General features: G+C 41.2%; 3 protein-coding genes across 4 annotated transcripts in view; 1 reads left to right on the top strand and 2 right to left on the bottom strand.

Moving 5' to 3' along the window:
• The window catches only part of LOC148340756 (FERM and PDZ domain-containing protein 4-like), a 46,563-nt gene extending 45,073 nt beyond the window's left edge, over nucleotides 1–1,490 (bottom strand). The window contains exon 1 of the mRNA XM_088289167.1: nucleotides 1,409–1,490. Coding sequence (XP_088145293.1) covers nucleotides 1,409–1,413 — 5 coding nt within the window. The 5' untranslated portion in view covers nucleotides 1,414–1,490. The remainder of the gene's footprint in view (nucleotides 1–1,408) is intronic.
• A 5,747-nt stretch (nucleotides 1,491–7,237) lies between these two features.
• LOC148340755 (MSL complex subunit 3-like) lies at nucleotides 7,238–15,003 on the bottom strand. 2 transcript variants are annotated; one of them, XM_088291574.1, is made up of 14 exons: nucleotides 14,708–15,003; nucleotides 13,837–13,919; nucleotides 13,653–13,748; nucleotides 13,449–13,540; nucleotides 13,253–13,362; nucleotides 12,995–13,123; nucleotides 12,608–12,771; nucleotides 12,329–12,487; nucleotides 12,035–12,255; nucleotides 11,861–11,950; nucleotides 11,465–11,574; nucleotides 11,008–11,107; nucleotides 10,809–10,893; nucleotides 7,238–7,573 (listed from the first exon to the last, which is right to left on the bottom strand). In XM_088291574.1, exons 1-14 carry the CDS (start codon nucleotides 14,804–14,806, stop codon nucleotides 7,474–7,476), a joined length of 1,638 nt encoding a protein of 545 aa, XP_088147700.1. In that variant the 5' UTR covers nucleotides 14,807–15,003; the 3' UTR covers nucleotides 7,238–7,473. The 2 variants fall into 2 exon arrangements, with proteins under 2 accessions (XP_088147700.1, XP_088147701.1); XM_088291575.1 differs by having other exon boundaries at nucleotides 13,265–13,362; nucleotides 14,708–15,001.
• A 7,007-nt stretch (nucleotides 15,004–22,010) lies between these two features.
• LOC148340751 (rho GTPase-activating protein 6-like) overlaps nucleotides 22,011–27,462 on the top strand; it is a 69,675-nt gene continuing 64,223 nt past the window's right edge. Inside the window, exon 1 of the mRNA XM_088291765.1 lies at nucleotides 22,011–22,629. Within this exon, the coding sequence (XP_088147891.1) occupies nucleotides 22,150–22,629 (480 nt within the window). The 5' untranslated portion in view covers nucleotides 22,011–22,149. The remainder of the gene's footprint in view (nucleotides 22,630–27,462) is intronic.

Here is a 27,462-nt window from a genome sequence, read left to right as displayed (position 1 = left end):
ATCATGAATGGTCAATGCAGCCAATGAAGTTAAGTCTCTGCGACTCCATACAGGGATCCTGGCATTAAAAAAAAAACTGATAACAATGTTTTCAGTAAAACAAAAAAACCCACAAGTGGTCAATAACAGGCAACGCAAGATGGCTGCCCTCAGCTGCCGTCCAGGTTAGGTCGGAGAAACACACATGGGATACAGCAGCAGCACAAGAACAGGAACAGCATAGGAACAGAGTCACTTCCTGTATGCTGTTTAATGATTTTAAACTGTAATAAATAAAAAAATTAATATATAGTTGGAGGGTTGAATAAGAGCTAGACAGATTTCTGACTGGGCTATAGCATCCACTTATATTGCCGTGCATGCCCTGGACTGGGTGCTAGTCGTTCACAGGGCTCACATAGAGTACGTTAACCCATCACACTCGCATTGCCTCTGCCACTGAGAGGCGATTGAAACCCACACTGCCTCCACGAAAGTCTCACGAACCAACCATTCATAATAATAATAATAATAATGCCTTTATTAGTCCCACAATGGGGAAATTCGAGATTCGAACCCAGGCCTCCTGGGGAGACTGGGTCCTGAACGCGGCGCCTTAGACCACTCGGCCATCCTGGCAGCCACGAGATTCGAACCCAGGCCTCCTGGGGAGACTGGGTCCGGAACGCGGCGCCTTAGACCACTCGGCCATCAGCGGCTTCTCTAAATTCATTAAACCCTCATTTCGGGATTTGCTCCCTGTCTGCTCAGATCTGTTTTGTGTGCCTATGTTGCACCTTGGATTTTTGGTAAAGAGTCTACTGAATGTTGAAGTGCAATTTATGACCTTTTTCGATGAAATCTGTATGTGCACACGCAACCAGTGGTCCAAGAAGAATCCAGAAAAAAACATTTGATGCCAGGGGTCGGAGCTGAGAATGTTGCCAGCTTATACAACATTGAGCGTGTACATTAAACCGAAGAATGCAGTATTCACATAGAATCCAAAGCCGAGAGGGCAGGTTAAAAGATTTAGAAAAGAAATTAAGAGGTACTTGAAGTGGGTGATTTAAAGGTCACAAAGGCTTCTGCTCCATTTGAGAAGAAAAGTAGCAGAAAGTAATGCAATTGGAAAAAATATTTTTCAAATTTCGATTAGGCCAATAACTGGAGTGGATTGAAATTCCTTTTTGATGGGCTTTAAAGGCTTCAGAATCATCCGGCTTTGTTTCATAAACTTTGCACTGCAGCCTGACCCATGGCATAGTCGACGTCCATGCCACAGAGCCAGGCCAAAGAAGACAACAACCAAGTCCAAATAGAGGGTCTATTTGACTAACAAAAAATATATCAAACACCCACAGGAAAACAAATACACACACTATTTATTGAATTATCAACTAAAAAAAAAAACTCCATGGTATCTTACCTCATGGCTCAGTATGCCATCCTGCTGCGTCTGTGCTCAACTATGCTCTAATCCTCAAGCTGCCACCAGCAGAGGAGCAGGCTCCAACAATAACCACAACTGCAGTGAAATTACTTTATGTGTGGGTCAGTGGGGGTGGGGTGATGAATGCAAAAAAAAAATAATAAAACACACACACACACAACAAGGTTAGTAGATGTGCAACAGTCACAGAGGTTTGGAGGTGGGGCAGTTAGAAAAATGCTGGGGACAGGGAAAAACAGCAGGCTCTTCATACATTGATATTTAACTAAAATGACCAAAACCTTTAATGGACAATTTCCCTCACCATTACCAACCTCCTGCTGTCCATCCATCCATTTTCTATACTGGTTGTCATCTTTAGGGTTGAAAGGCAGAGGGTACACCCTGGATTGGTCGCCATTCAATCACAGAGCACATTCAAACTCCAAATATGAATGAATGAATAATAATGTGAGGATAGTGTTTGATATTTAAGATGACAGAAAACATTACAGGTTGTCATTTAGGGAGAAACTGACCCATCTCCTCTTTCATCCCATCTCTTACACTCAGCAAAACGCAGCAGAGCTCCTACTCTCTCTCTCTATCAGCCAGCAAAGGTGCTCAGATGGTGCTCGTTGAAGAAATTATTGTCCCCAAAAAGTCACCCGCCGTCCACCTGAATGACTACCGTCCTGTTGCTCTCACACCAGTCATCATGAAGTGCTTCGAGAGGCTGGTTCTCCAGCACATCAGGGACTGCCTTCCTCCCACTCTGGACCCCTACCAGTTTGCATACCGGGCTAACAGATCCACTGAGGACGCCATCGACACTGCTCTGCATGTTGTGCTGGGCCACCTGGAACAACAGCAGAGCTATGCAAGGATGCTCTTTGTGGACTACAGCTCGGCATTCAACACAATCATGCCGGACATCCTCGTCGCCAAACTGGACATTCTCGGCCTCCCTGCCCTCACACGCATCTGGATTAAGGACTTTCTGACCAACAGACCCCAGACTGTGTTGCTCGGCCCCTACATGTCCTCCACCCGTACGCTGAGCACCGGTTCCCCTCAAGGAAGCGTGCTGAGCCCTCTCCTATACGCCCTCTACACCTACGACTGCCGCCCGGCCCACGGTAACAACACCATCGTCAAGTTTGCTGACGACACGACAGTGGTCGGTCTGATCTCGGAAGGTGACGAGACAGCCTACAGAGAGGAGGTCCAGAGACTGACGGCTTGGTGCGAGGACAACAGACTGCAACTCAACATTGCAAAAACAAAGGAGATCGTCATCGACTTCAGGAGGAACAAGACGGTGCCGCCCCCCCCCCTCTGCATCGAAGGCGTGCGTGTGGAGAGGGTCCACACGTTCAAGTTCCTGGGAGTACAGATCTCTGATGACCTTTCTTGGACTCACAACACCACAGCAGTGGTAAAGAAGGTCCACCAGCGTCTGCACTTCCTGAGAGTCCTCAGGAAATTCAACCTGGACAGGAAGCTGCTGCTGGCCTTCTACCACTCGTCCATCGAGAGCCTGCTGACGTACTGTGTCTCCACCTGGTACAGCGGCTGCACTGAGGCGGACAGAGTGAGGCTCCAGAGGACAGTCAAAACAGCGCAAAGGATTATTGGCTGCCCTCTCCCCTCACTGTCGGACATCTACACCGCCCGGTGCCTCAGAAGGGCTCTCAACATCGTCAAAGACAATACCCACCCAAACTCACACCTGTTCGACCTGATGCCCTCTGGCAGGCGCTACAGGTGCATCAAATCAAGGACCAATAGACTGAGAAACAGTTTCTTCCCAAGAGCCATCTCCATTCTAAACTCACACACACACACACGACCACCCGTACCTTGCAGAACAGCAACGTGATGTGTTTTCATATACCCTATTCAGTATTATTTTCCATTGCACTAACTATTCTCTTATTTATCTAATTTATATATTTATCTGAATTCTTGTTGTATTGCACTGGAGAGGGGAGCTCTCTAATCTCGTTGCACACTTGAGTACAATGACAATAAAGGGATTTCTGATTCTGATTCTAAACCAATAAATACAGATTCCTATAATTTAGTACACCAGCTCACATAGCGCTGCATCTGTCGGGTTTCTGTTTAAGTTAAACTCCTAAATAACTTTTACATGGTTTCCAGAAAATGCATCATTTTTGGAGGGAGTTCAAAGCTCCAGAAAATGCAGTGTTATACTCACTCATCATTTCCCAGAAAAGAGGTTTCCCTCCATTCATTGGCTTTGGTTTGCTGTTCACGGGGTACCTTGATGGAAGACCTCTGGACTTCAAACCATTTATAGAAAGCGGAATCATTTACAGGGGTGAATTCTGAGCCAAGTGACGTCAAGTCAGTGCTGAGGCCGAAAGACGTCCAAGAAGAGTCAGAGGAGCCAGAAGGGCTGGGACGAGATCGCTCTTCTTCCGAGGCATTTCCTAGTTCCACAGTATGAAACTGCATGTAGGCTGAAAAGGATGAAGGTAAGAACCAGCATGGATACATCTGGGAACGTGATTAAAAGTCAATGAATAGCAGGAGAAACACTTCAGAGCAGTCTCTGGTCTCTTGTCAAGATCTACAAGAACAAGGACTGAGGAGGCAAGTAAGAACCCTCCAGACAAAGAGAGGGAGGGCCATCGGAGTGTGGCTGTAGCAAACAAAGCAGGCACTGTTAGGAGGAAGGTGGAAGCATCAGCACATAGAAGGTGATACCTCCCATCTCATAACAGCCTGTACAATTAAATCATGTGGTAAATGATCGAGTCGGTTTGTGTGTGAGAAATCGATTGGCCGTGCATCAAGAGGCTTTGGCTGGTGGCTTCCGCGGCTACATGATAGCATCAGGCAAGAGAGTGCCGTCTTGAGTTGCAATGAGAAGCGGTTCATTACAAGTATCTGATCCAATACAAATAAGATTGGGGCTCACCGCGGAAGTCCATTAGGATTCCGAAAAGAGGAGGACAGGTTTGCAGCATGGAGGAGTTTTGCGGACTGAAAAGATCTTAAAGACAATGAGACCTAGCTACATGAAATGGGAAACTATGCTCCAAGAGCAACACTGATTGTCTTATTGTTTGTTTGGTTGTTACAAAAAGGTAAAGATGCAGTACTCTGTGACATACACAACATAAAGGGCTGTGAAACGACATCTGCCTCCTTCCTAAGTTTTGTACAACTATCATATCTGCTCAATCATTGCAGATAGTCAAAATCAATTTTAATGTCTCAAACAGACAACCCAAGCTAAATTATGAAGTGCAGTTTCTAAATGATTATAAGAAAATGAAACCTATCTGGACCTTTGTGAAAAAGTAATTCCACCCTGAATCTAATAACTTGTCAAGTGATCGCAGTTGCAACGTTACAAGTACAAGTAGCTAGCCACATTTCTCAGTAGTTTTTGACATCAATAGCTTCGTGAAGCCACTTTCATGATCACTAACTACATTTCCTCAGCCGTTTCTAAACTTTAATTTTAGTGTCTCCAACACATTGTTCGCAAGCTATTGGTAGCTTGCCAGGCCATTTCTGCTGGAGCTAGCCAAGGAGTGAAAAATACACTTGGTAAAGTTCATCTCAATTCCCATCCAATCAAAATCACAGGTGTCTCGCCACCTACCAAGATTGAATGTTTATTTGTCAACTAGCTGTCAATCAAACATTTGAGGACCAAGTTCCAACCATTCAATGTTCTGGCTGGCCTTGTGTCAGGATGTTAGCCGGGTACGCTAACAACACTGGAAGAAGAGAGTACATTTGAATGTAAGAGAAAAAAAAGTAGGAGCAATTATTTTATTAGAGCAAGGAAGGGACTTTTGTTTAAAAACGTGAACGGCAAGTGTGTGTACTGTATGTGACCTGTGGCCCAAATCCTGCGAGCTAGCCTATTGTGACATGAATCAAAGCTCAGAAAAAGACTGAAAGTTTTTTTTTTTCAAAAATGGTGACAAGGCAGCAAGCTTAGTATGTGTGATAACTATGCTACCAAAAAAATAAATCATTCTGAAATCAGGATGGGTGCAAATACAGGACAGGAAGGAAAAAGTGAACTATTGCATTTAATAGTTGAGCCTCCTTTGGCAGCAACAACTTCAACTAAGGACTATTCTTCTCTTTAAAACTGTTGCAGAATCAGCAAATGCCACTGCGATTGGTCATCCAGGATGTACCCTGATTCTCACCCAGACAGGGATATAGGCTCTTACACACCTGCAACCCAAGTGGGGATAAGCGGTTCGGACAATAGATGCATGAAATAGTTCATGCAACGCCATCTCAATCAGACGGAGCCCCTAAAGTAACATGCGGAAAAAAAAGAAATGTTTCTCGTCCTAACGAGAAACTTTTTGGTCAAAACCTTTCTCATCTGGACGAGAAAACTTTTTTTGTCCTGACGAGAAAGTTTCCCGTTAGGTGTAACTATAACCTAACTAAGTCCTGCACTGTCATTTTCACAAAGAAAAACAAACCAAAATGGAGATACAATGTCTCCTATGCACGCATACTACTTTCTCGCCTTAATCGAGAAAACTTTTTTTGTCCTGACGAGAAAGTTTCCCGTTAGGTGTAACTATAACCTAACTAAGTCCTGCACTGTCATTTTCACAAAGAAAAACAAACCAAAATGGAGATATAATGTCTCCTATGCACGCATACTACTTTCTCGCCTTAATCAGAAACGATCCCATCCTAATGGCTATGTAAAGCCCTTTGAGACTGTCTGTGATTAAGGGCTATACAAATAAAATTGACTTGACTTGACTTGACTAATGAAAACATTCTCATCAGGACAAGAAAGTGTCTGGCTAGTACAAGAAACTTTATTGTCAGGGCCAGAAAGTCTCTCAGAAAGTTTTCCCATGTCACATTTGGATCTGCGTACAATCAGATTGAGGTCAGGACTTTATAAACTAACTTGTGCTGTATAAAGCAGGAAAAGGTTAGAAAAGGCGTATTTAAATCTGAATGTTCGTTGTTTCGCGGTGAGACAAAATGGACAATGTTCAGCACAGTTGCTTCTCCTCCAAGGACTGCTTGTGCGCGTTTTAAACCTGACAGTCCTGCGTGGGATGCTCAGTTAAGAAAAAGAAAAAATAATGGCTGATAATTAACACAAATCAGTGACTCATTTCAACATCTCTCAAAACTTAAAAAAAGGGGTTTATGGTAAAACACCAAGGAGTAAGTCACTGCTGTCTCGAAAAGACAAACATGCTACACATTTGAAGTTTCTTAAAGAGGACTTGTAAGTTCTACAACACTACTGTAATGCTAAAACGTTTTTTGGACAGATGAAACCACAGTTTAATTGTTTGGAAGGAACATGCACAAAACCAAAACCTTATCCCAACTCTGAAGCATGTTGGAGGGAGCATCATGACATGTGAGCGCTTTGCTCCATCACGGACTGCTTGCAGTCGTCAATGAAAAAATGATCTCACAAGTTTGTCAGTATATTTTGCAGAAGACGTTGAGGCCATCTGTCCAAAAAGTGAAGCTCAAAAGAGCATGTGGTGCAACGGGACAATGACCCAAAACTAAGTCAAAGTACTGACTTAAAACGGGTTGAGTTGTGTGGCGCAAGTGAGCCATTCAAACCAGATATTGCAGAAATCTTGATCACTGGTCCAAAATTCATCCTTATCATTGCGCACATCTTTATTTACAACTACGAGAAACGTTCGGTTGAGATTGTTGCCTCCAAAGGAGGCCAGTTAGTAAATTCAAGGGTTCTTAGTCTATCCTCTTAGTCCTGTGAATATTTTTCCGTTATTTTCAGTGAAAACAATAGTTGTGCGATACTGATTTACAAAGACTCTTTATTTGCGTGAACATCAGAAGGCATTTTATGTCCAATTCATGCATAAAATTAGGAAATCCTACAGGGTTGACATCCAATATATGTTTCTATTTCACAGGCAAGAAAATTGAGAACACAGTAGCTCTTTTATAGCAGGTAACTCCATACTTTTTATTTCTCCAACTTAAACTGAGAAGGTGTGGTAATGTGAACACAAGAACAAGAGGGGCACAGGGGATCAGTAAACAGGCCTTGGTTGCTTCATGTTATTGTGAGCCTCGGATGCTGACACATAAGCAGACTCTGGAAAGAAATCCTCATGGAATTCAGCCAGAAACCTACATGAAAGAAGAGAAGATCGTCATATGTACTGTTGTCAGCTGACATACAGCAGACACATGCAATGTCCTACCTGATTCTGATTTCCTATTGTTATCAATAACCGCCTCATTATAAAGAACTGTTGGGTCCAATGCCTTCTTCCTATGGAGGTGCACTTAGCAAATATAAACCCTCCTCTATGGCCATACAGACAGAACATGACCGACCAACATAAGCATGAACCCACCCTTCTCCGACCCCTCTGCCTCCCATCTAATCAGTCGCGGGGAAAACTAATCCGGAATCTTCTTAGTATCCACTACTCGGCCAAATCCTCTAAATCTTGCCATCTCATCTTAGCTCCACCGGTCCTCCTAATCTCAATGCAAACAAATTATACTCATCAGAAAGAAAACACAGAACGTTTTGATGACAACTGAAAGGCAACCAAATGGCAAGAACAGCAACACCTCTCACCCTCGTTTCAAAACGGGGAAACTACAGAAAAATTGAAGGTCTGAATGCTACACTTGATTTTTGTGATCAAATTTGCCCCCCACCTGCCTGCCTAAATTAAGAAAAATATATGGGATATAATCTTTCATTAGATAATAACAATATCATTTTTAGGTATATGTTGAATATTGCAATAACAATCAATACCGCTATCATTAACATCCATAATGAAGTTCTCCACAGAAACTTAAATGATGCACCTAAACAAGCGGATCCACTAATTCCACTAATAACCCATTAAGGAATGGTTTAATTTGGTACATTTGAGTCCCTCTATCCTGAAAATGAGATGTGAGGACGATGACGCTTGGCAGACAAAAAAAACACTGATTAGTTTAATCAGCAAATTAATTGAAAAAAATATAGATAATGCATAAACTATTTTTTTTTTGCCATGGCTATTCGTGGGCCTAGATGATCCCATTCCTCCGCAAATAGAGCGGGGCTCAACCGTAAATACATTGCTCAAAAAAAAAAAACTCCTTTTCAATCCCAGAATGCAATGCATTTAATTAATCAAGTTATAAGGACATTAATCTTTGTCATATGTGTTTGTGTTACCAGTAGTTGAATATGTGCCACATTTAACTAACTTTGATTTAAGTTGTACTATGTTTTTAATGTATTTATTTATTTTTAAACAAACCATGACTTTAGTTTGTGTGCAAAATAGAAACATCCAGGTCAATTCCTTGCATAACTTGCTTGTTTTATCGGAACATTGTTTGTCAAATTAGGATTATTATTGTTGAGTTGGGGACCGGAAATAGTTTTGACTCTCGAGGACAGAGAGATCAATCTTGTGCTGGATATGAGGTTTGCATGGGCTTCTGCTCCACAGCACGACATGGTGGCACAAGTCAGTACTGTATGGGTTTGATTAGAGACAGAGAACCAAATCCCTTAGGTTTGGGAGCGGCTCAACTGAAGATCGCTCGGGAGGATTTAAAGATTAGACTCCCTGCGCTTGTGTAACACCCACTCATCTCCCTCCTGCTAACACATGCTCTGTCCCTCCCTACGAGCCACTCGTGCACTCATTTCCTTATGCTTCTCCTTGACTTTTGGTGTTTCTGTCCTTGACTTTGGTTATTCCTACTCAATTTTATACATTATTAGTCTTTCCAGAATCCCCAGTTTCTTATTGGATTCTCTGGTTGTTAGGATTGGGACCAAGAGTCTCGTACATTTTGAATGTGAAAATGACAGATTGGAGGTTTTAACCTGCCCAATTCCCGGTTATCGACAATGTATAGTAATGTTTCAGTGGAGTGGAAAAGCTTTCGGGCCCATTTGACCTAATATCTTATATTTGAGAGGGGGTCCAAAATCTAGTCAGATTGTGTGAACTCCAGCCTTTTTCCTTGTGAGTTACGTGGATTGGGTCAGGTATTAAAGTATTAGTACAGTAATTAAGTTTAATAACACTAGTGTTCCTATTCTTTTCGTCTGCTACAGTTCAAGTCAAGTTATTACAACATACACTAATAAATTCCACCCGCAATCTTTGATGCCATGTTATTTTCTACAATTGCAAATTATATTTTGAACATTTAATCCGATTGCTTCCTCGTTACCAAATACTACATCAAATTGGCTCAAAAAACCTAATGGCCCTCTCATCACTGAAAATCAATTCTTATCACTCACCCCAAAAGAGCGACTTGTTCACAACAATAATATGAAACCTCACTTGGATGTGATTTTCATTGCTAAGTAAATCAAGACGATACAATACAGCTGACAGACTAATGACCTGCTGATGGGCTGGAAAGAGGCCAAGTCCCAAGATAGCACCCACGGCACTGCCGCAGGCAGGTTGACTGACCCTGAGGCGTAACACTCGCTAAAAACTGCATGAAAAGTCCGAGCACTGCTCTCTGTGCACAAAGACATTTTAGTAGAGCTGTATTCCCAATAAAGTTTTTGCATACTGCCAAAAGTGACGGCACGCCCGCCACTGCAGCTCTCTTACACTCAACAGAGATGGCAGAGCGAGGGAGATAAACCTCACCCTTGATAACCAGAGCTATCGCAACACTCTTGAACAGAACATCACTACTTTCTGTGTTTCTTTGGAGAAACTAAACCCTTACTTGTGTCAGAAACTTGGCAACAGAACTACGCTAAGGGAATATGCAATTTGTTTGGGTGGTAGTGTCACATTGGGTGTTGTGCCAGGTAGAAGGAGAGATGAAGCAGAAAGGCCCTCCAGCTCAATGTGATTAGTTGTTACCCAAGTTCTTAGGGCATTTGCCATTCTGACATGGCCTGCAGTACTATAGAAAAGACGGTGTGGAGGTGTGGTCAGTGTTGAAGGGACAACCAGTACAAGTACAAATAAAGCTTTTCGAGCTATGCAAAGACACTTTAATTTGTGTCAAATGGCTAAATGGCCACACCCTGAGATGTCTAAAAATGGGGGGATTTTGCTGCTCAATTCATAGTCCACAAACATAATAATGATCAGAATGTCGTGTTATAAATAGTGGGCTCGCATAAAACATTATCGTCAAGCTAATTTCTTTTACTTGACTTCCACTTTAACCTGTTTGCGTTAATCCACAAGGCAGAAAGAAAGCAGAGGGAGAAAAACAGTTTTCCAACACAGCTCAAGTTTTTCCAGGACATTTTGCTTACCCCCTCCCGAATTTTCCATGTTTCTCTTACTGGAAAAGTTTCATGATTTTCCAGGTTTTCTGAGACGTGTGGGAATCCTGAACATGTATCTGTTACCTGAGGAAGAGCTCAAGATGTTTGACCAAGGCTCTTAGATTCCTTTCAGGGATCTGCATCTTTCCAAGGATCTCAGGAAGCTTCACTGGTGGAATAAGGCAAACATGATGCAGGGGTGACAATAACATAGAGACGAATATGTTTGCTGCAATAAATTGAATCGAGTCAATGGACAAATGGAAAAAAAAAAATAACCAACCAAAAAGTCGCAGAAGGTGCTGCACTCCATAGAGGTAGGAGGGTGGTGGAGGCTGGTCATTTAAGGGATAGTTATCAGGTGTCAGCTTCCAACTCAGCACCTGATGGACACGATGGTGGGAAAGTCTTATGTGACCTGGCATCAAATAGTTGCTGAGTTCAAGACTCAAACTGTGGGTTTAATAAATAATTCAAATACAGTGAACCTCCGCTATTCACTGAGGATAGGGACCAAGCCAGGGTGTGACTGACCAGGACTAGAAATGAAATTCCATACTTAAGGAGGAATCCTGTCATGGTTTGACTGTTTTACCACATTATAAAATCGTGAGTAGGCGACTTTTGCGACTTCAGTTGTGAAGGGTAAATTTGCCAAGGCCAAACTGTGAATGACCGGGGGTCAACTGCATACTGTTCCTGATCTTACACAATAGCCAGATCACACACTGCTTTGTCACCTCATTGAGCTCATTATTTCGCCTGCTCTCGAGGCCGTGAAAAGGTCCACTTTGTTCTTTGCTTGGAGTCAAGGGCAATGGGGAGGATGAACCACTGTGTACTGGAGTTTCTGCAGAAAGAGGATAACATACTTTTGAGGAGCTCACCTAAAATCTAGTAAATGATGTGACAATTCAAGTAAGCACAGAGTTCATCAAAAACAGCTGGATCAGCAATAAGTGGACTTGCACCACCTAGTGGGCAAAATATGTTGCTCCAAAAACAAAATCAACTATATTATCCGACAGACAAAAGCAATAACTTTGTTTTCCAAAATATTGAGGAAAAGTTTATAATTAATGAACCAAAGGAGTGCCATTTGTCTTGATAAATATAGTGAGAGGTTGTCCCCTTACTTCTGTCAAGGTTGAGGATGAATTTTGACTGTAATGAGCTGTCGATCAAGCGGCGTTTGAGTTGAGGCGACGCTGTGGAACTGCCTCCACCTGTGTCATTTGGAACCAAAAGTGATCATTTGAGAGAAAATGTGCAGGAATAGACACTACTTCAGACCAATGAAATATATTTACCGCCACTGCTCCCTTCAGCTGGGCGTTCTCCCCCAGGCGTGTTCCTGGTGGAACGCCTGAGTGACTGGGACTGGTACGAAATACAGTCCATGTCAGGATGGCGACGGCGCTTTGGGGTGGGCGTCGTTGTGGAAACGTCACTGAGGGCTGGCTGGCTGTCCGTTGACTGAGGAGTAGGGGGGTTGTGACCCGCTGGGCTTGGACTGCGCTCTCGCTGGGTGCTTGAAGGACAGACAAATGATGTGACTGCAACCTTGAAGCTCCTCATTGAAATTCTTAACCAATTCCACTTACTTGCTGGGGCAAGGCGATCCTTCGTTGACGGCCAAGAGAAGCCGAGACGAGCTGACCTTTTTGAACTGGGCTTGCTCACATGGATAGAGGAGAATCATGGGTAGGGTGAAGTCAAATGTAATCCTCAGGCCATCAACCATTTCCTTACACAGTTCCTCACTTAAATAAAAAAAAGAATTAAAACAATGAAGTCACTAATCATCACTGCATTTATAGGGCAGTAAAGTTAAACAGTACACAATCGTTTTTTTGTTTTTTTTGTTCTCTTTCTGAGCATACTTCTTCTCTGGAGGGATTGGCTGCAGGCTGCTGCTCTGTGTCGTATTCTGCTGTTGCTGCCGCCTGTACCGCTCATTTGCCATGAAAGCCTTGTTGATAGCAAAGTGCTTCACGTAAGACTCCAAGATTTGCACAACATTTGTCTGACAAGGAACCAACACCAACTACAAAGGAAAAAGTGTTTTTAATGCACGTTAACATTGTGAACTCAACTCTTGGGCAATACCATTTTTGACAACCAAGACAAAAATGTAATTATTTTCCATGTCAGGATTTTTCCATGTAAAAAGTGAATTATCAAGTTAATCATTATTTGAGTTGATTTCAAATTACATTTCAAATCAAAACAGAATTAAATTAGCATTTAAGTGCAGTTTATCAAAATACCTTTTTCCTCTTATTGATGTAAAAGCAGTCATCTTCCAATTTTTTCTTGAGGATATCTGGAATATTGATGTCAACGTGTACAATTCTCTCCTCACTTTCCTTCTTGATATTGATATCAGGTTCAACTTTCTGTGAAAAAAAAATACATTTGTCTCAGGTGACTAAAAGGACGTTCTCTGGGCAACAATCATAGACACAAATGTTTGCTAATCAGTGCATCTAAAACCAATGAAGGTCTTGTATTGTTCCACCACCAACTTCGTTATTGACCATTTTGTTGATGTCCGCAGAGAAGGTAGTGTCGCCACTATTCGAAGATTCTGCTTCAGAACCGTCACCCTCACTGCTGCCAGAAGATGAAATCAAGCCTGGGGACAGAAAGACAAGACGTGATCAATATGATTGCAGTGAGAGACTGCGTGCAAGTAAATGGGAGCAAAGTGTGACTTCTCACACGTGTCATCACTGTCGTCCTCCTTCGGTAGTGTCTTCAGCGAGGGTTTAGTACCAGAAGGATGTCGCCTCTTTGCCCATCCCTTTTTCTTCCTACCACCAGGAAACAAGACTTTGAGCATGTTCTCAACAACTCTTCAAGTCAAATGGATCAACTATGCTATATGCCCGCAAGGGGGAAAAAAAGAGAAGTTCCCAAACTTACATGCGACCAAGAGCTTCACGCGCCAGTTTACGTTGCAATTTGCGGCTTTCCTTAGTGTCCCTTAGGACATGATCCTCTGCAGCCCAACGATCCCAGCTAAACACAAACACACATTTTCATGGAGATTACATAATTAGTTGTGCTACAATTAAGGGTACAAATGTTCAATGTGCAATATGATTACCTTCTGCTCCAACCATTAAAGTGAATCAAGTACTTTGGGATTCGCCTTCCATGTTCATCCTTGCCTATCACTATGTCAAGGACCTGTAAAGACAAAATTAATTTAGCAAAACTGTGTTTGGAGAAACCTTGACCTCACTCCACAATGAGGATGGGCTTTTGGCATTTGAAACTGTGTAGATACAGTGGCTTGCAAAAGTATTCAAATCCCTTGAACTTTTCTAAATATTTGTCACAACTACTTTAACTTACTTTATTGGGACTTCATTTGATGCACAAAGAGACACATAAATAAGAAAGGAACCCAGTCTCAAGGAGAAGACTCCAACATGCTTCGTCCAAGACTGTACCAGGCTTCATCCAGCTTCCCATCTAATTGGACCAGATTCCTCTCTCAAGCCCGATGTATCTCACTGAGCACGGAAGGCTTGCTAGTGTAAGCAAACGTAGCATTTTTTTGTCAGGGATCGTTCGGAGTTGCAAAATCGCTGTAGTTTTCCTTGTCGCAAAATGACGCGCATCTGATCACTCCGGTTTACGAGAGTCGGGGATTTTGACAGAGAACACCAAGCTGGGTTTAGCAGTCAGACTGTTGCAATGTCAGCAAATGCTCTACGTTCAAATGGATTCCGGTCATGTGAACTACAGCACTTCCAATCAATTCCCATGAAAACGTTCGTAGTGTTTGAGGTGGAAAGGCGCCAACATCATGATCCTGGATGCGTGTTATGTTGGGTGTTAGCCAGTAACTCAGCTAAGAGCATCAGGACACAAGTGGTGCTTCATCCTTGAGGTTTCAACCCGACATTCCATGTTGTAAAATTAACTATATAAAGAATAACTCAATTGGTGCATACGGTGTCTGTTATTACCTTTGCGTCATACAAGACTTTAGCCTTGGTTGGGTCAGGTTCGAAGCACAGCACTCGTTCTCCTTTTTGGAATCTAAATTTAATAGCCCGCGAATTCATTTGTTCATGGCTCCGTGTAAGAGAGGAGGTATCGATACAAAATCTAACATAATTATCGTCCAAATATTTTCCAAACGCACTTCTGGTAGCGGCCTCCCCTTCCTATAAACAAAGTACGCGTGAAGCGCTGACGCTATTGCGTTGAGTTCAAGGCTCGTCGTAATGTCCTCCTCTTCCTTCTTCTTCCTCTTTTAGTATTGGGCGGATTAAATCTCATTGGTGCATACCGCCACCTACTGTGCTGGAGGTCGCAAATGGACTTGACGAGCAACGTTATCTACCTTAGGTCGAAGAGAAAAGAAACAGGAGAAAGGAAGTATTTCACAAATTCTTAAAGGAATAAGAAAGACAGAGGGGGGAATTATCGTATTAATCGTCTATTTCCCTAAAATGAAACCCTTTCCTTTCTGAATTCCGTCTGAGGAACTTTAAACAAAAATATAGTTTATACTCTATTACTCATTAATCTTCTTCTCTTAACCTCATACCTTTTCACAGCCAAAATAAGACGTCAAACGTTTTCCCCTCATTTCAGCACAGCAACAGTTACCCGTATCATGCTTGCTCACCTTAAATAAATACTAAATAGTGTGCTGTTCCGCCTTGTGTGCTCAAATTTCAATCTTGATATTTTCTTCTCTTCTTTTTCCCCCTGCTTTCCTCATTTCACTGACTTTCCTTCGTATTCTGTCATGCAATGTTGCTATCCTCACTACGTCCCATTGCTTTTGCCACCTTTCCTTAATTTTCTGTGTAATTCTGCTTTGTATTTCCAAGTTTAATATATAACTCACTGTCAACATACCTTGAGCCCTCCTTAGGCACTTTGTCAGCAAACTCATTCCCTCTTATTCCACTCTCTACTGGTCCCCATAAAAACACCATTGACACACCCACCATCTGGATTCTAAAGAGTTCTTGTGGTATTTCTATTGAAATATCTTTTCAACAGTCCTTGGCCTTTTTATGAATATTATTAAAAGGGAAGTCACCCCAATTGTCTTTTATACAACATAATGTTGTATGTGCCCCCACTAGTCTAAATTTAGAGTTCTGTAAAATTGATGCCCCTAAGATGGATAAAAATGGGTGGATTTTGCTGCTTTATTCATATTCCACAAACACTATATTAATCAGAATAACGTGTTTAGAGTACCGGGGATGCATAGAAAATATTGCAAAGAACATTTTGCATTACCTTACCCTTTAATGTATTTAATGCCTGTATTTTGATTGATTGAAGAGTAACAACATTTTGGGAGTTCTTGAACACTTGAGTGAGTGAACGCTTGCAAGCTGGCAGTGGCTTGTTCAAGCATCTCCACATGTATAGGCCAGTACATCTGTATCAGCTTAAACCTGAGACTAGAGTGCCTATACATGCATGGTCCATTCGTCACATTGGCAGTGAAGAAATGTTTGTTAGCTGGAAGCAATTGAATCTTTAAAGGACAAAACAACGACAAAGACGGTGAACAAAATCAGTGGAGTTTATGACGTACATTGTGACTTGGGGCTGACTATGAATTTGAAATATATACTGCCATCCTCAGCCAAAAGCAAATAGCAGCAAAAGCAAACTCACTGAAAATTTGTTGGAGGTTTTGACATCCCTCGTGGTGCTGTATTGAATTACAATCCACAGCCAAGAATTTGCAGATACTTTACAACACTTTTATAACCAACCAGGTGTTCATCTTACCAAGTCCAACTAATCTGTGTGGTCACCCGAAATGGATGTTCTCACACGACCCAGTGGACATGGCCGCACATGGCTGGCTTCCAGAAAATGGTGATCTGATGTTAGTGACTGGCAAAGCTGCCAAATATAGAGAAATCTGTGTGGCAAGGCAAGTTGGTGAAAACTAGAAATGAGAAGTGCAAGTGCCTCATTTGACCTCCATCATTTTTCTGGAGCTGATGAGGGAGGCACATATATGTATGTAGGGATAACCAAGAAAAGATGGGTAGAAGCCTACAAGAAGCTGTTCAATGATGATACAGCCAATGAATGTTTCCAGGATCTTGGCGTTGATCAAATTGCACAGAAATTAAATGGAGAAGATTTGCCGCCTCAGGTGAAAGCTTTGGAAGCATTTGAGGGCCGACTACGAAGCAATGAGAGACGAGACCTACCCTATCACATGCCCAAACTTCCCCCCAGTTGAACAAAATAGATGACGATGATGATGATGAGTGACAGTGGAATCAAAGACTGGTGATAAACTGTAAATTGATGATGATGTAGGTGGAATTCATGTGTGATACAGAGCATAAAATGTGTCAACGAAAAACACTTTTCAAATATTGAATTATTACTGATTAATAAGTGATTCTCATTTTGTCCGGAGTCTGTGAAGTTTTTGTAGACATTCTAGTTCTGCCCTGCTTCTTAATTCTGAAGACTGGTATAATTACAGTCAAGCCCGAAATCTTTCATATCCCAAAGGTATGAATTATTTCGGTCTTGGCTGTAGGCCTGGGTATGAATAATTTCATGCTGGAATGTATCAAGTCGATTAGCAATAGGGATGGACTGAGAATGAGGCCTAAGAGTATTCTTACCCTTGTCTCATGAATAATTTCGGGCTGTACTTGGTACTGAAAATGTTTCACATATTCATAATAATTGAAGGTATTTAAACAGTCTTTCATATTTAGCAATAATGGCAATAGTTGCAAAATAACATGAACATTCTGAAAGGAAATAACTACATTCAAAATTGATAGCATAAAGTAATGCTAAATCACTCATACATTTGAGTACCAAAGACAGAAAAGTGCTACACATGTCATGCAAAGAACTTTCTGCTTTTTTGGAATTTTAAAATAGTTATGTGAATATGTAAAGTAAATTCATTAGAGATTGACCTTGACATTGCACAGGTAGTGACCCCAGACCTGAACAATTTTTTGGGCAAATATGTATACTAATCCAGGCACTCATAGGAGAAAAACTGTAAAATGTCACATTTTCTGGCAACGATATTGGATTTTCAAGATGGCTACCACTCCCTCATCACTTCAATATACAGTATACCAGGGCATTTCTTAGAATAAAAAATACTGGTTTCACAAAGTTTGTGATTGTGTGTAACTTAAAAGGGTCATTACGTGGCATATTTAACTTGGAGCCTGACATTTTGAAAATGAGGACCGAGGAGCAGGAAAACTTGAACCCTAATGTTGGTCTTATTTGAACCCCAACTGAGCCCCCCTCCCCCCCAAAAAAAAACAAAACAAAAAAAAACCCAACAACTCTAAAATAAATTTTGACAACAGAAATGGCCAAAATGACATACTGCCTCAAACTAACCCAAAAACCCACTACATTATTTCTGTAACACTATCATCAGATTGTGCAGGTGAACCTAATAGTTTGACTTTAAATGTTTCCTTTAAGAAATGAAACTCGGCGGCAAGCCATAAATATTCAGTTTCATGTTCCAAAAGTAGGCCTATCAGTAATTTCATTTCTTTGGTTTCTAAACTTGTGGCACTAACACGTTTAAATCTGTCCAATATTCTTGGACAATGCAAAGTAACACTGACCCAAGGGCAAAAAAGCATGCCTGCGCAGCTGTTGCGAATCAGTCATTCAGCTTTAAGTGGTTTCAGCCTGTGCGACTCTGCTATTGTTTACCAAATATGGTGTGTGTATATAACACTCAACAGAACCGGCTTGAGGTGCAGCCCCAATTATTTATTTTCTTTAAACTGGCGATGCCTGATTTATTTTGACACATTTTGAATTCCAATGTTTTTCATGCAAGTTCAACAAAGTGTATCGGTAATGTTACGGAGAACTAGAATAGTCTCAAAAGCAGTACAGAGACAGAGACATTGGAATGCAATCATTGTAATTGTTAAACTATGATATTGAAACAGTAAGATGTTCTCTATGTTATTATTTAAAATTTCATAGCATAATGGCTCAGTTGATATTTCCACGTACCGGTGCTTTGTTTTCATTCTGTGGTTTCGGCTGTTTTCACAAAGGGACTTTCTCCCTCCCTTTAACACTGTTTTTAGATGGGTCAAATCTGTTTCAGCTGTTATCAGTGTCACGTCATGCTGTGTGTGTATATTTGTGTGTGTGGGGGTGTGGGGGTGTGTGTGTGCGTGTGTGTGTCTGCGCGCGGCATGCAGTGCAGCTTCATATACTCCATTGTAAGATGTCAGCCACCCTCCTCGCAACAACCCTCCAAGACTCGAAGCATCTTGCGTTGTCTCACCCTCCTACTGACTGACCCACTCATAAACAAAACAAACCGCGAGATGATGACACACACGCACAAGCATCTGTTTAAATAATGCCTGGCATGAATTCTTTATGCACATCAGGTTATTAAAGCAAACCAGTTGGTATTCATTTTCATTGAAAGTTGGCACAAAACTGCTGAACAATAAACCAACATAAAATTCCAGAACTCATTTTGAGCATGTTTTCAACCAAAAATCTTTTTATAATCTCATAACAACAGAAGATTGGGTGAAGGTAAAAATACAGTCTTGTGGGGAAATGAGGCAAGTCGTTTCAATCTCATTTCATGAAAACGTCGCTAAATACGGTGTCACGAGATTTCTTCGTGGCTACAACTACCACCACAAATGTCCACTTCATGCTTCATGTTTAAAGTGGGATTAGATTCAAGTTGAATATAAATCTATTGTAATTAGAGTAACACAAGAAATAACTAAAACATAATAACAAATAAAATAACGTACAGCTTTTAATTGTAAAGAATTTATCCAACAAATTATTTTAAACATATGTTTTTCATGGCGACCGACTGGTTTGCACATCCACCTAACAGTACAGAGGTCGTGGGGTTCATCTGTGCTCCGACCGTACTCTGATCATGTTCTTCTCGTCCTCGCATGCACGGTTTTGTCCGATTTTCTCTGGATTCCTCCCAAATTCCAAAAACAAACATGCTAGGTTAACTGAAGATGGTTCTTAGGTGTGAATGTGAGTGTGAATGGTTGTTTCTCTGTTTGTCACCTGTTTTCTGTGCCCTGCAATTGGGTGGCGACCAGTGCAGGGTGTCACCCCACCTCTTGCTCAAAGTCATCTGGTATAAACTGCAGCACACCTGTGGCCCAGCATAAGCAGTATGATTTTCACATTCCTGAGTACCTGTAACAGCGTTGTGCAAAGCAAAGCAAAATATATTTGATGACAAACACAATCTTAAAAAATGAGTTCTGTTGATAGTTGAGCTACTGTATACTAAAAACATTTATCAAATTATAAGATAAATATGCCCTGTTTTTTAAAAAGGACAGATTAAGAAAGGATGGACGTAGCTTTTCGTCCGTCCCTTTAATCGCCCCTTACCGGGTCTGGTACCCGGTACCAGGATGCCCATTTCACTGACAGCAACACGCCCAGCCTGTCTTGCGAGTGTAATCGGCCAATACGTGGTTTCAGACCGAATGTGATATATCGCAACATCTCGTGCCATATGGGGCCGGGCCCACCCACCAAATAGCTTGAGGTAAAGATTTCTAAAAATAAACTTCATACTATTATTCTGTTTTATCATGGTAACTATGTTTGTGTTGTGAAATACTAATGTGGAGTTGCTTATCACTAAGACATTAAAATATAAAGAAACAGTGATGTCATTTTTGTTTGATTGATGTTGCTGATCTTATTTACAACAACCAATCACAGCCTCACTGAAAATAATATTTGGTACCCAGGCATATCCCGACAAATATGTCAATGTTTGCATGCAAGAGCCCTGCACGTTTTTCAAAGTGTGGCATTGCATAACGTGGCAACACACGTCTGTAAACTTGTACGTATTTGTAAATGATTAGAACCGAGGCCAGGAGGTAGGCTGGCACTTAGGGCAGCAGTCACGTCAAAAAAATAAAAATAAAAATAAATAAATAAATAAAAGCTTACGTCACTTGGTATGTCAGAAAATTTAAATCACTCGTCCCCAAAATGTATATGGACGTCTCTACTTTTGGCCATATGAACCTAAAAAATATTGCCGCAATATTTTGTATTTTAGGGACGACGAGTTTCTCTCCATATATATTACATCAGTGTCGGCAACTAAGCATTCATTAGAACCGTTTCAAAACAGATTTCCATGGTAGCCACAAACTCTTCGGACATTTACAAAGAAGATATCTTTTGTTTTCTTTTTTTATTTTAAATTTTGCAGCAGACACCTGGGTTGAACTGGGTGTGCTGATGGAAGCGATACGTCAGCATATCCGCCATATTAGATGTGGCTATTGTATTAGCCTAAAAAATCTGCAAATTCTATATGTCAAATTGAGTTGGAATGACATAATGAAATCAAAAGCAATAATTTGATTTTAATCCTATGAGTTCTTGCTTGATGATACCTCTCCATGGAGCAAGTTGAATGAGGCATCGTCACAATTTGCTTCACTTTGCCACATTTATATTATACCATATGGAAAGCGCCTTGTTGCAGCTCCAGCTGTTGTGAAATGTGCTATATAAATAAAGCTGTATTATATTGTATCCAATACAGCTACGGTGTCGACGTACTCAAGAAGACGGCTTTGTACATTTATTGGAAATGTTGTTCTATGATCATTCTTGCTTGCGATTGTGCAAATGGTGTCATATACTGGGAGCCACAGTACTATGCGAATACTGTATTTGGAGCAAAGTATGTGCTGTCTTTCTGGTACAGATGACAATTATTTTTATGAATAAGAACGGAGGGACGATGACGGAATGGTGCCTGGGTCACGGACAGAGGATGGACTGGTAAAATAGTGGAAAGTGCCCATCTCTGAAAAATACCAAAGAAATTCATACCACAATATCAAGGAAGAACAATACTTTCAAAGACTCAGAACCTTCACCTACTGACAACTCTCAACAAACAAAGATCATACAACAGTCAGAAATGTTAGAGATAATTTATAACAACAAATTTCCACGACACCATTCAGTTACTATACTTTCCTTGGGGCTGTGGTGCCAATCTCTGTACTGAAAGAGATGAAAACGCAAATAGGTTAGTTTTTCATCAAATTAAAGGATTGGCTCAGGAGTGACACTATTCATTTTGCGCGCGTGAGCTAGATGAGACAGAGGGTGGAGTCGCATAAGGCAATGTTGAAGTTGTATATCACCCTCCCTCCCAATTGAATGTACATTCTCAAACGATCAAACTTGAGCTAGGGCATGACGCTCATGAAGTCGCAGACTTTTCTTTCGCGAGCTAATGTGGCATCACCCGACTCCTCCTCGGTTCACCTCCTGACACTTTCTGTTCAAGCTTCAACGTTGCGGAGCTTGAGGAAAACGCATTGAACCGGTACCTCCAAAGAAGCGAGCCATGTCTGCGGCGCAGGGACTGTTGCACAGCGTCTTCTCCTGCTCCTCTCCAGCATCGAAGGCTGCAACCAAACAGAGACTACGGCAAACTCGTAGTCTGGACCCCGCTATCATCAGACAATGCGGCACCGGGACCGAAAGTGCAAGTAGCGCGCAGTTGTCCGGATCAACTGTCCAGGACGCAGGTGCGCCCTCAAAACCATTTACGCGTACCAAGACTTTAACGCTCAAAGAACCCATCGCGCCATCTATCTCCTCTCCCTCAATACCTTTGGACGTGTCCCCGTCGTCCAACTTTCACTTTGACTTCGAGATAGTGAAGCGTTCCAAACGGAACACGACTGGGGATTTAGCAGTCCTTGGGCGAGGTTCCGGGTTCTCGCCGACCGGCAGTACCGGCGCGCTCTTCTCGCCACGGAAGTGGCTCCAGAAGAGGACCCAGACGACGAGCTCGTATGCTTACGTCGCATGGAAGCCAGAGGTAACGTTCTCCCATACAGTTGATCATTTGCCAGATTGAACGTTCTGTAAATTTAAACGAGGATAATTCTGATTTTGCATTTTGTGCCCCTTGCATCGCCGCTTGTCAAAGAACACACATTCATACATACACAAACTTCCTCAGTTGTTTGATGTATATAAAAATAACACACGAAAAAAATGCCTTCACTATTTTTCTCTGGCATATTTGCTCCTGAAAGCAGCATCACAGCAGTTGTCTTGACCTTGGGTGCATGGGTAATTATGGGAGAGAGGAGGAGGAGGGGTTGTGGGGACCTGTTCTCACTATGTCCTAAAAGAAAAAAATCTCTGGGGTGAGCTAAATAATCTCTTAGGATGCTTTTTGAGGATTAATTAATTTCAATTTAAGGTGTATTCAAGTGCACAGGAACATTTTTCTCCCCGTGATGCACTCATATAGGGGATTGGGCTTCAAGCAGACTGAAATTGAGTGAGGCTTAGTATGAAATCTTTACCAAAACATACTTTGGATACTTATTTTTAGCAGGGGGGCTTTATCGGGTGCATAGTTGGCATACGTCCACACGCACTAGTTGAAAGGTATGATCTGTTTCCCACTTCTTTTGGAGACTTGTGTTGGTTTGGTGCTTTTTACCTCTTTGTTTGCAGCTTTACAGTGTGTTTGTGCGTGTGAACGCGTGTGTGTGCGTGTGTTGGGAAGGTCTTAAAGGACTTGGTTCTCACGCTTGGGAAGGGGCGTCGGGTCAAAAACCATGCAGCCCTTGAAAAACTCTTACACCACTTCCTGTTTCGGAGAGCTTCTCAACAGCTTTGCTATGGCCATGTTTCCTCTCCCTTTTTTAGTGCAGTTGAGATGGTCTCACTTTCATAGTTCACCGCTGCCAAATCGATCTAATCTAATCTTTCCACCCTACAATGGGTCCGTTGAGGATAAGAAGGCCATCGCTTTGGAGTCGTTGGAAGAGTCTGGATGATAAAATTATTGCCCTTCAGATTTTGCAGTATGTTATAAAGCAGGCATCACCAATTGGCGGACCGTGGTCCGGATCCGGACCGACAGATGGTTCGGACCGGACCCATGACCAATCTATGATGAATATTTTTCGGGGCGCATTCGGAAACGTTGAAGCTGCAATTCTAGTTAATACGGAAAAGGCGTCACTGATTTGAGCCAATCAAATCTTTTGTTTACGATCCACTGCCAATTGCGCAGCAGACCGGAAGAGAGTGCTGCTGACAGTATGCCGTGCTAAAAAGTTAGCAAGGTCGATGCGTGTTGTTTTAAATGAATGGACGGAAAAAATTAATTTCGATCTGGCTGCAGCCGATTCAAAACCAGTGTGCATCATATGCTCCGAAACCGTCGCAACATTGCGATGCGCCACTACGAAACAAAGCACCGCCCTTTTGTGCAAAATTATCCGCTGAAGTTTGAGGTGAGCGCACCCAAAAACATCGAACTTCGAGTGCAGTATAACAGATTTTTTACATTTTCGTTTACAGCCCAGCGGTAAGCAAACGAATGTTCACTAAAAGTATCATGGATTTTGGGAAAACATAAAAAAAACATTCAGTGGTGAAGGAGTGCTTAAATGCGGTTGCACAAACATTATTAAAAGGAAAACACAAAGCCCAGATGTGTGAAATAATCAACCAAATCCCAATGGCCCTGACTCCGTTCCAACCCAGATTTAAGTCACTGGCAGGGCAGTCACAAACTCATTTTTCTCATTAAGAGAAGTTAAAAAAATATTCAAAAGAAAAGGTGGTGTCAAAGCTCATTTTGAATTAGTTTTTCATGAGGACAGCCATTTTTATTGATTGTGTACTGAACATGTTGACCTGTTTTACTTGGATAATTAGGCTTTCCGTTTTTTTTAGGCTGACAACTCTTTGATTTAAGAAAAAAAGGTAAAAGATGTTAACTCAATGCTTAGCACTTGATATATTTCTGCAGGAGATATTTTAGTTTTTTTTCTGGAAGTGGCACCCTTAAGTTCCTGGAGCCACATTTTCTTGAATGTGAAATAAACGCCTTATATTTTTTTGACTGGCAAAGGTGTTTAATGGGAACATTGCTAAATATTTAGTTTATAAGTGCGCTCTGCTGAAAATGACTAAATATTGAAACTATATAAAAATGTGAACATAGGCTAGACATTAAGGGAACTTGGACTTTGGTTCGGACCTTTTAATTGGAAGAAATTTTCATCGTGGACCTCTGTGACTTTTAATTGAATACCTCTGTTATAAAGGTTTCATTGTGTGCAATGTTCTTTCTACTATTTGCATTTTTTAAATGGTTCATTATAAACAAGACCAATCATTCAATCACGATGCTAAATTGTCCAGAAGTGTCAATATTAGTGAGAAGAGTTGTTTTTTATATGTGCTCTGCTGTTGACTGCAGACCAGTCCATTTTATATCCCACCTCTCAAATTCAGCTGGGATAGGCTCTCATTCAGTACAAGTGGTATGGTTGTTAAAAAAAATACCTTAGACAAAACTAAAGTTGAAAAAACATTTTTGTTAACTAAGAAAATAAAAATGAAACTGGTTAAAAAAATAAAACGAACTGAAACTACATTTTACGTTTTCAAAACTAACCATAATTGTAGAGAAAATGTCCTTCATTTTGGTCTCTGGCAATTGATGTAATACATGAGCCATGTGAGTTGATTTGAAATGCATTTATTTCAATATTAACAGCACCGCCGTTAGCTAGAAGAAGGGAAGGTCAAACAGTCCCCTGGGAGATGTCCTCTAAATGTTTGTCTCACAGAAGTGATGTCATCAAGCAACAGGCAATAAAAAAGAGCCACTAAATGACGTTGCTCCAAGGGTCGAGATTGCATGTGGCTTTGGCTCAAATAGCTCACCTGCTTTTGTCATTTAAGTCAGCACGAAAGTGCTTTACTTTTTTGGTTCATATATATATATATATATATATATATATATATATATATATATATGTATATATTGAGAGAGAGAGAGAGAGAGAGAGATGAAAAAATATATACACTATATAAAAATAGTACACTGTACAACCAGGTTTGAATATTTATTTCAGATATGAATCCACTTTAGAAGTTGGCAACTTGGCAAACAAGGCTTCTTAGCTTTATTTAATTACTGCATGCATGCCTGCATCTAACTTTAGAAGCGGTATTATGCACTGTACTTATTATAATTCAGCCTGCGGACTGTTAGGACTGTAACCTTCACACTGAAATATCAAAATGGACTGAAATAACATTTTTGTAGAATTCTAAAAACACAATACTTACCGTTTTACCACACTAAAAGCAAGTGGATTTGATAAAAAAGAGAAGAAAAATAAAACACAGCCTCCCTGAAAGTTAATTAAAACTAACTAAATTTGAAAAACAATACTCCAAACAAAATGAAAACTAACTGGAATTAAAATTCCCAAACAATAACCTGCCTTCGACTGTGATGACCCAAGAAGTGGCAACATTTGCTTGAAAATCTCAAATCTCAAACTGCCATTAGCATTTTGCATGTGGGCTCCCCCTGGATTTCCACAGTTCGTAGGCAAAACAATACAAGTAAAAAGGGATTGAAGTCTGTGACTGTTGTTTTATGGGCATAAAAAGGTTGACAAATACGTTATTAACACATCATCCATGTGCTGGAATGTTGGCTCTTCATTTTTTGCAAAATAGTTGCGAGGCCAAAGGTGAGCTATTGGGTCTTTTGGGTTCATGATTTTTGAGGCATTTCATTTCCATCAACGACAAATTAAAGTCGAAAGACTGCAAGAGAGCATACCAAGTCTTGAACTTGTGAGCAAGCGTGCTTCTTTCGTGATTCTTTCGTGACCAAGTTCCTCCCTGAAATCTAAATTAAGGCCATACGCAGCACGCCCAGCCTCATTACCAGCCAAAAAAACGGTTGTCTGCGAGCAGATATACATCTGTGGTAGATGTTGCATTTACCTTTCCTTTTCCCATTTTTTATTTGTTCATTTATTAGTTTTTTTTTTCCAACTACAATCAGTGTTAAATGCCATGTGTTGCAAATTTGCCCATTTTGATCGTTATCGCATGAAACTTTCCTCCTCCTTTCTTCGCTGTCACGTTATTAAATTTACGCAGCAATTAAAACTTCCTGTTTTGGAACCCTAAAGGGCAGTGTTGTTAAAGTAAATATCAAATAAGAAATAGAGTGATTGGTCTCGCAAACAGCCTATTCCAATATTACAAGTGGTGCAGCGGATAAAATCAGAAAATGCAGTTGGATGCTGTGGTAGATGATGCGATGAAAGACATCGCCCATTTTGCCCTGGATGTTCTTGTGCAAAAAATAAATAGATTATGCTTAGCTTTGGCTTTCACTCTATTGTAATTTACTCTTCAGACGCGAGGAATAATATGCATTGTGAAAAGGAACGGCGATGTAGCGGTATGCATTAGTCTGTGTAATTAAAGTCGACGCTCTATAACCAGACTTGTGTTGACGAGGGTCTTGATGAGCCACTGGAGACTTGTCTGGCAGCATCCCAGCGTGGGTGAGCTCACGTCTCCTTCGGGATGTTTTATCAACAATGCAGGGAAAGAGCACTGCTTGGAATAGAAGACGGGCGCAAAGTAAACATTAATATCCGCTGACAGAATCTCTCTGTCTGTTGTCGATTAAAGCTCCCCTCTAGCAAGTGGGAAGCCGGGTTGGGTTTCATCATTGATACGGAAGGCAGTGATCTAATAGTTTGCTTTTTTAGAGTTTTGAAGGCCAAAAGTGTACACCTCTGCTCCCCTCCAAGCAGGTACGTACAGTGACCCACTTCTTTTAAACGTGGTTTGTTATAGT

Source organism: Idiotropiscis lumnitzeri, chromosome 3 (genome assembly GCF_059441095.1).
Source record: "Idiotropiscis lumnitzeri isolate Australia: NSW breed Sydney's pygmy pipehorse chromosome 3, RoL_Ilum_1.0, whole genome shotgun sequence".
Lineage (NCBI taxonomy): Eukaryota > Metazoa > Chordata > Actinopteri > Syngnathiformes > Syngnathidae > Idiotropiscis > Idiotropiscis lumnitzeri.
The sequence above is the reverse complement of the archived record's forward strand: the minus strand, read 5'-3'. Positions and strand labels throughout refer to the sequence as shown.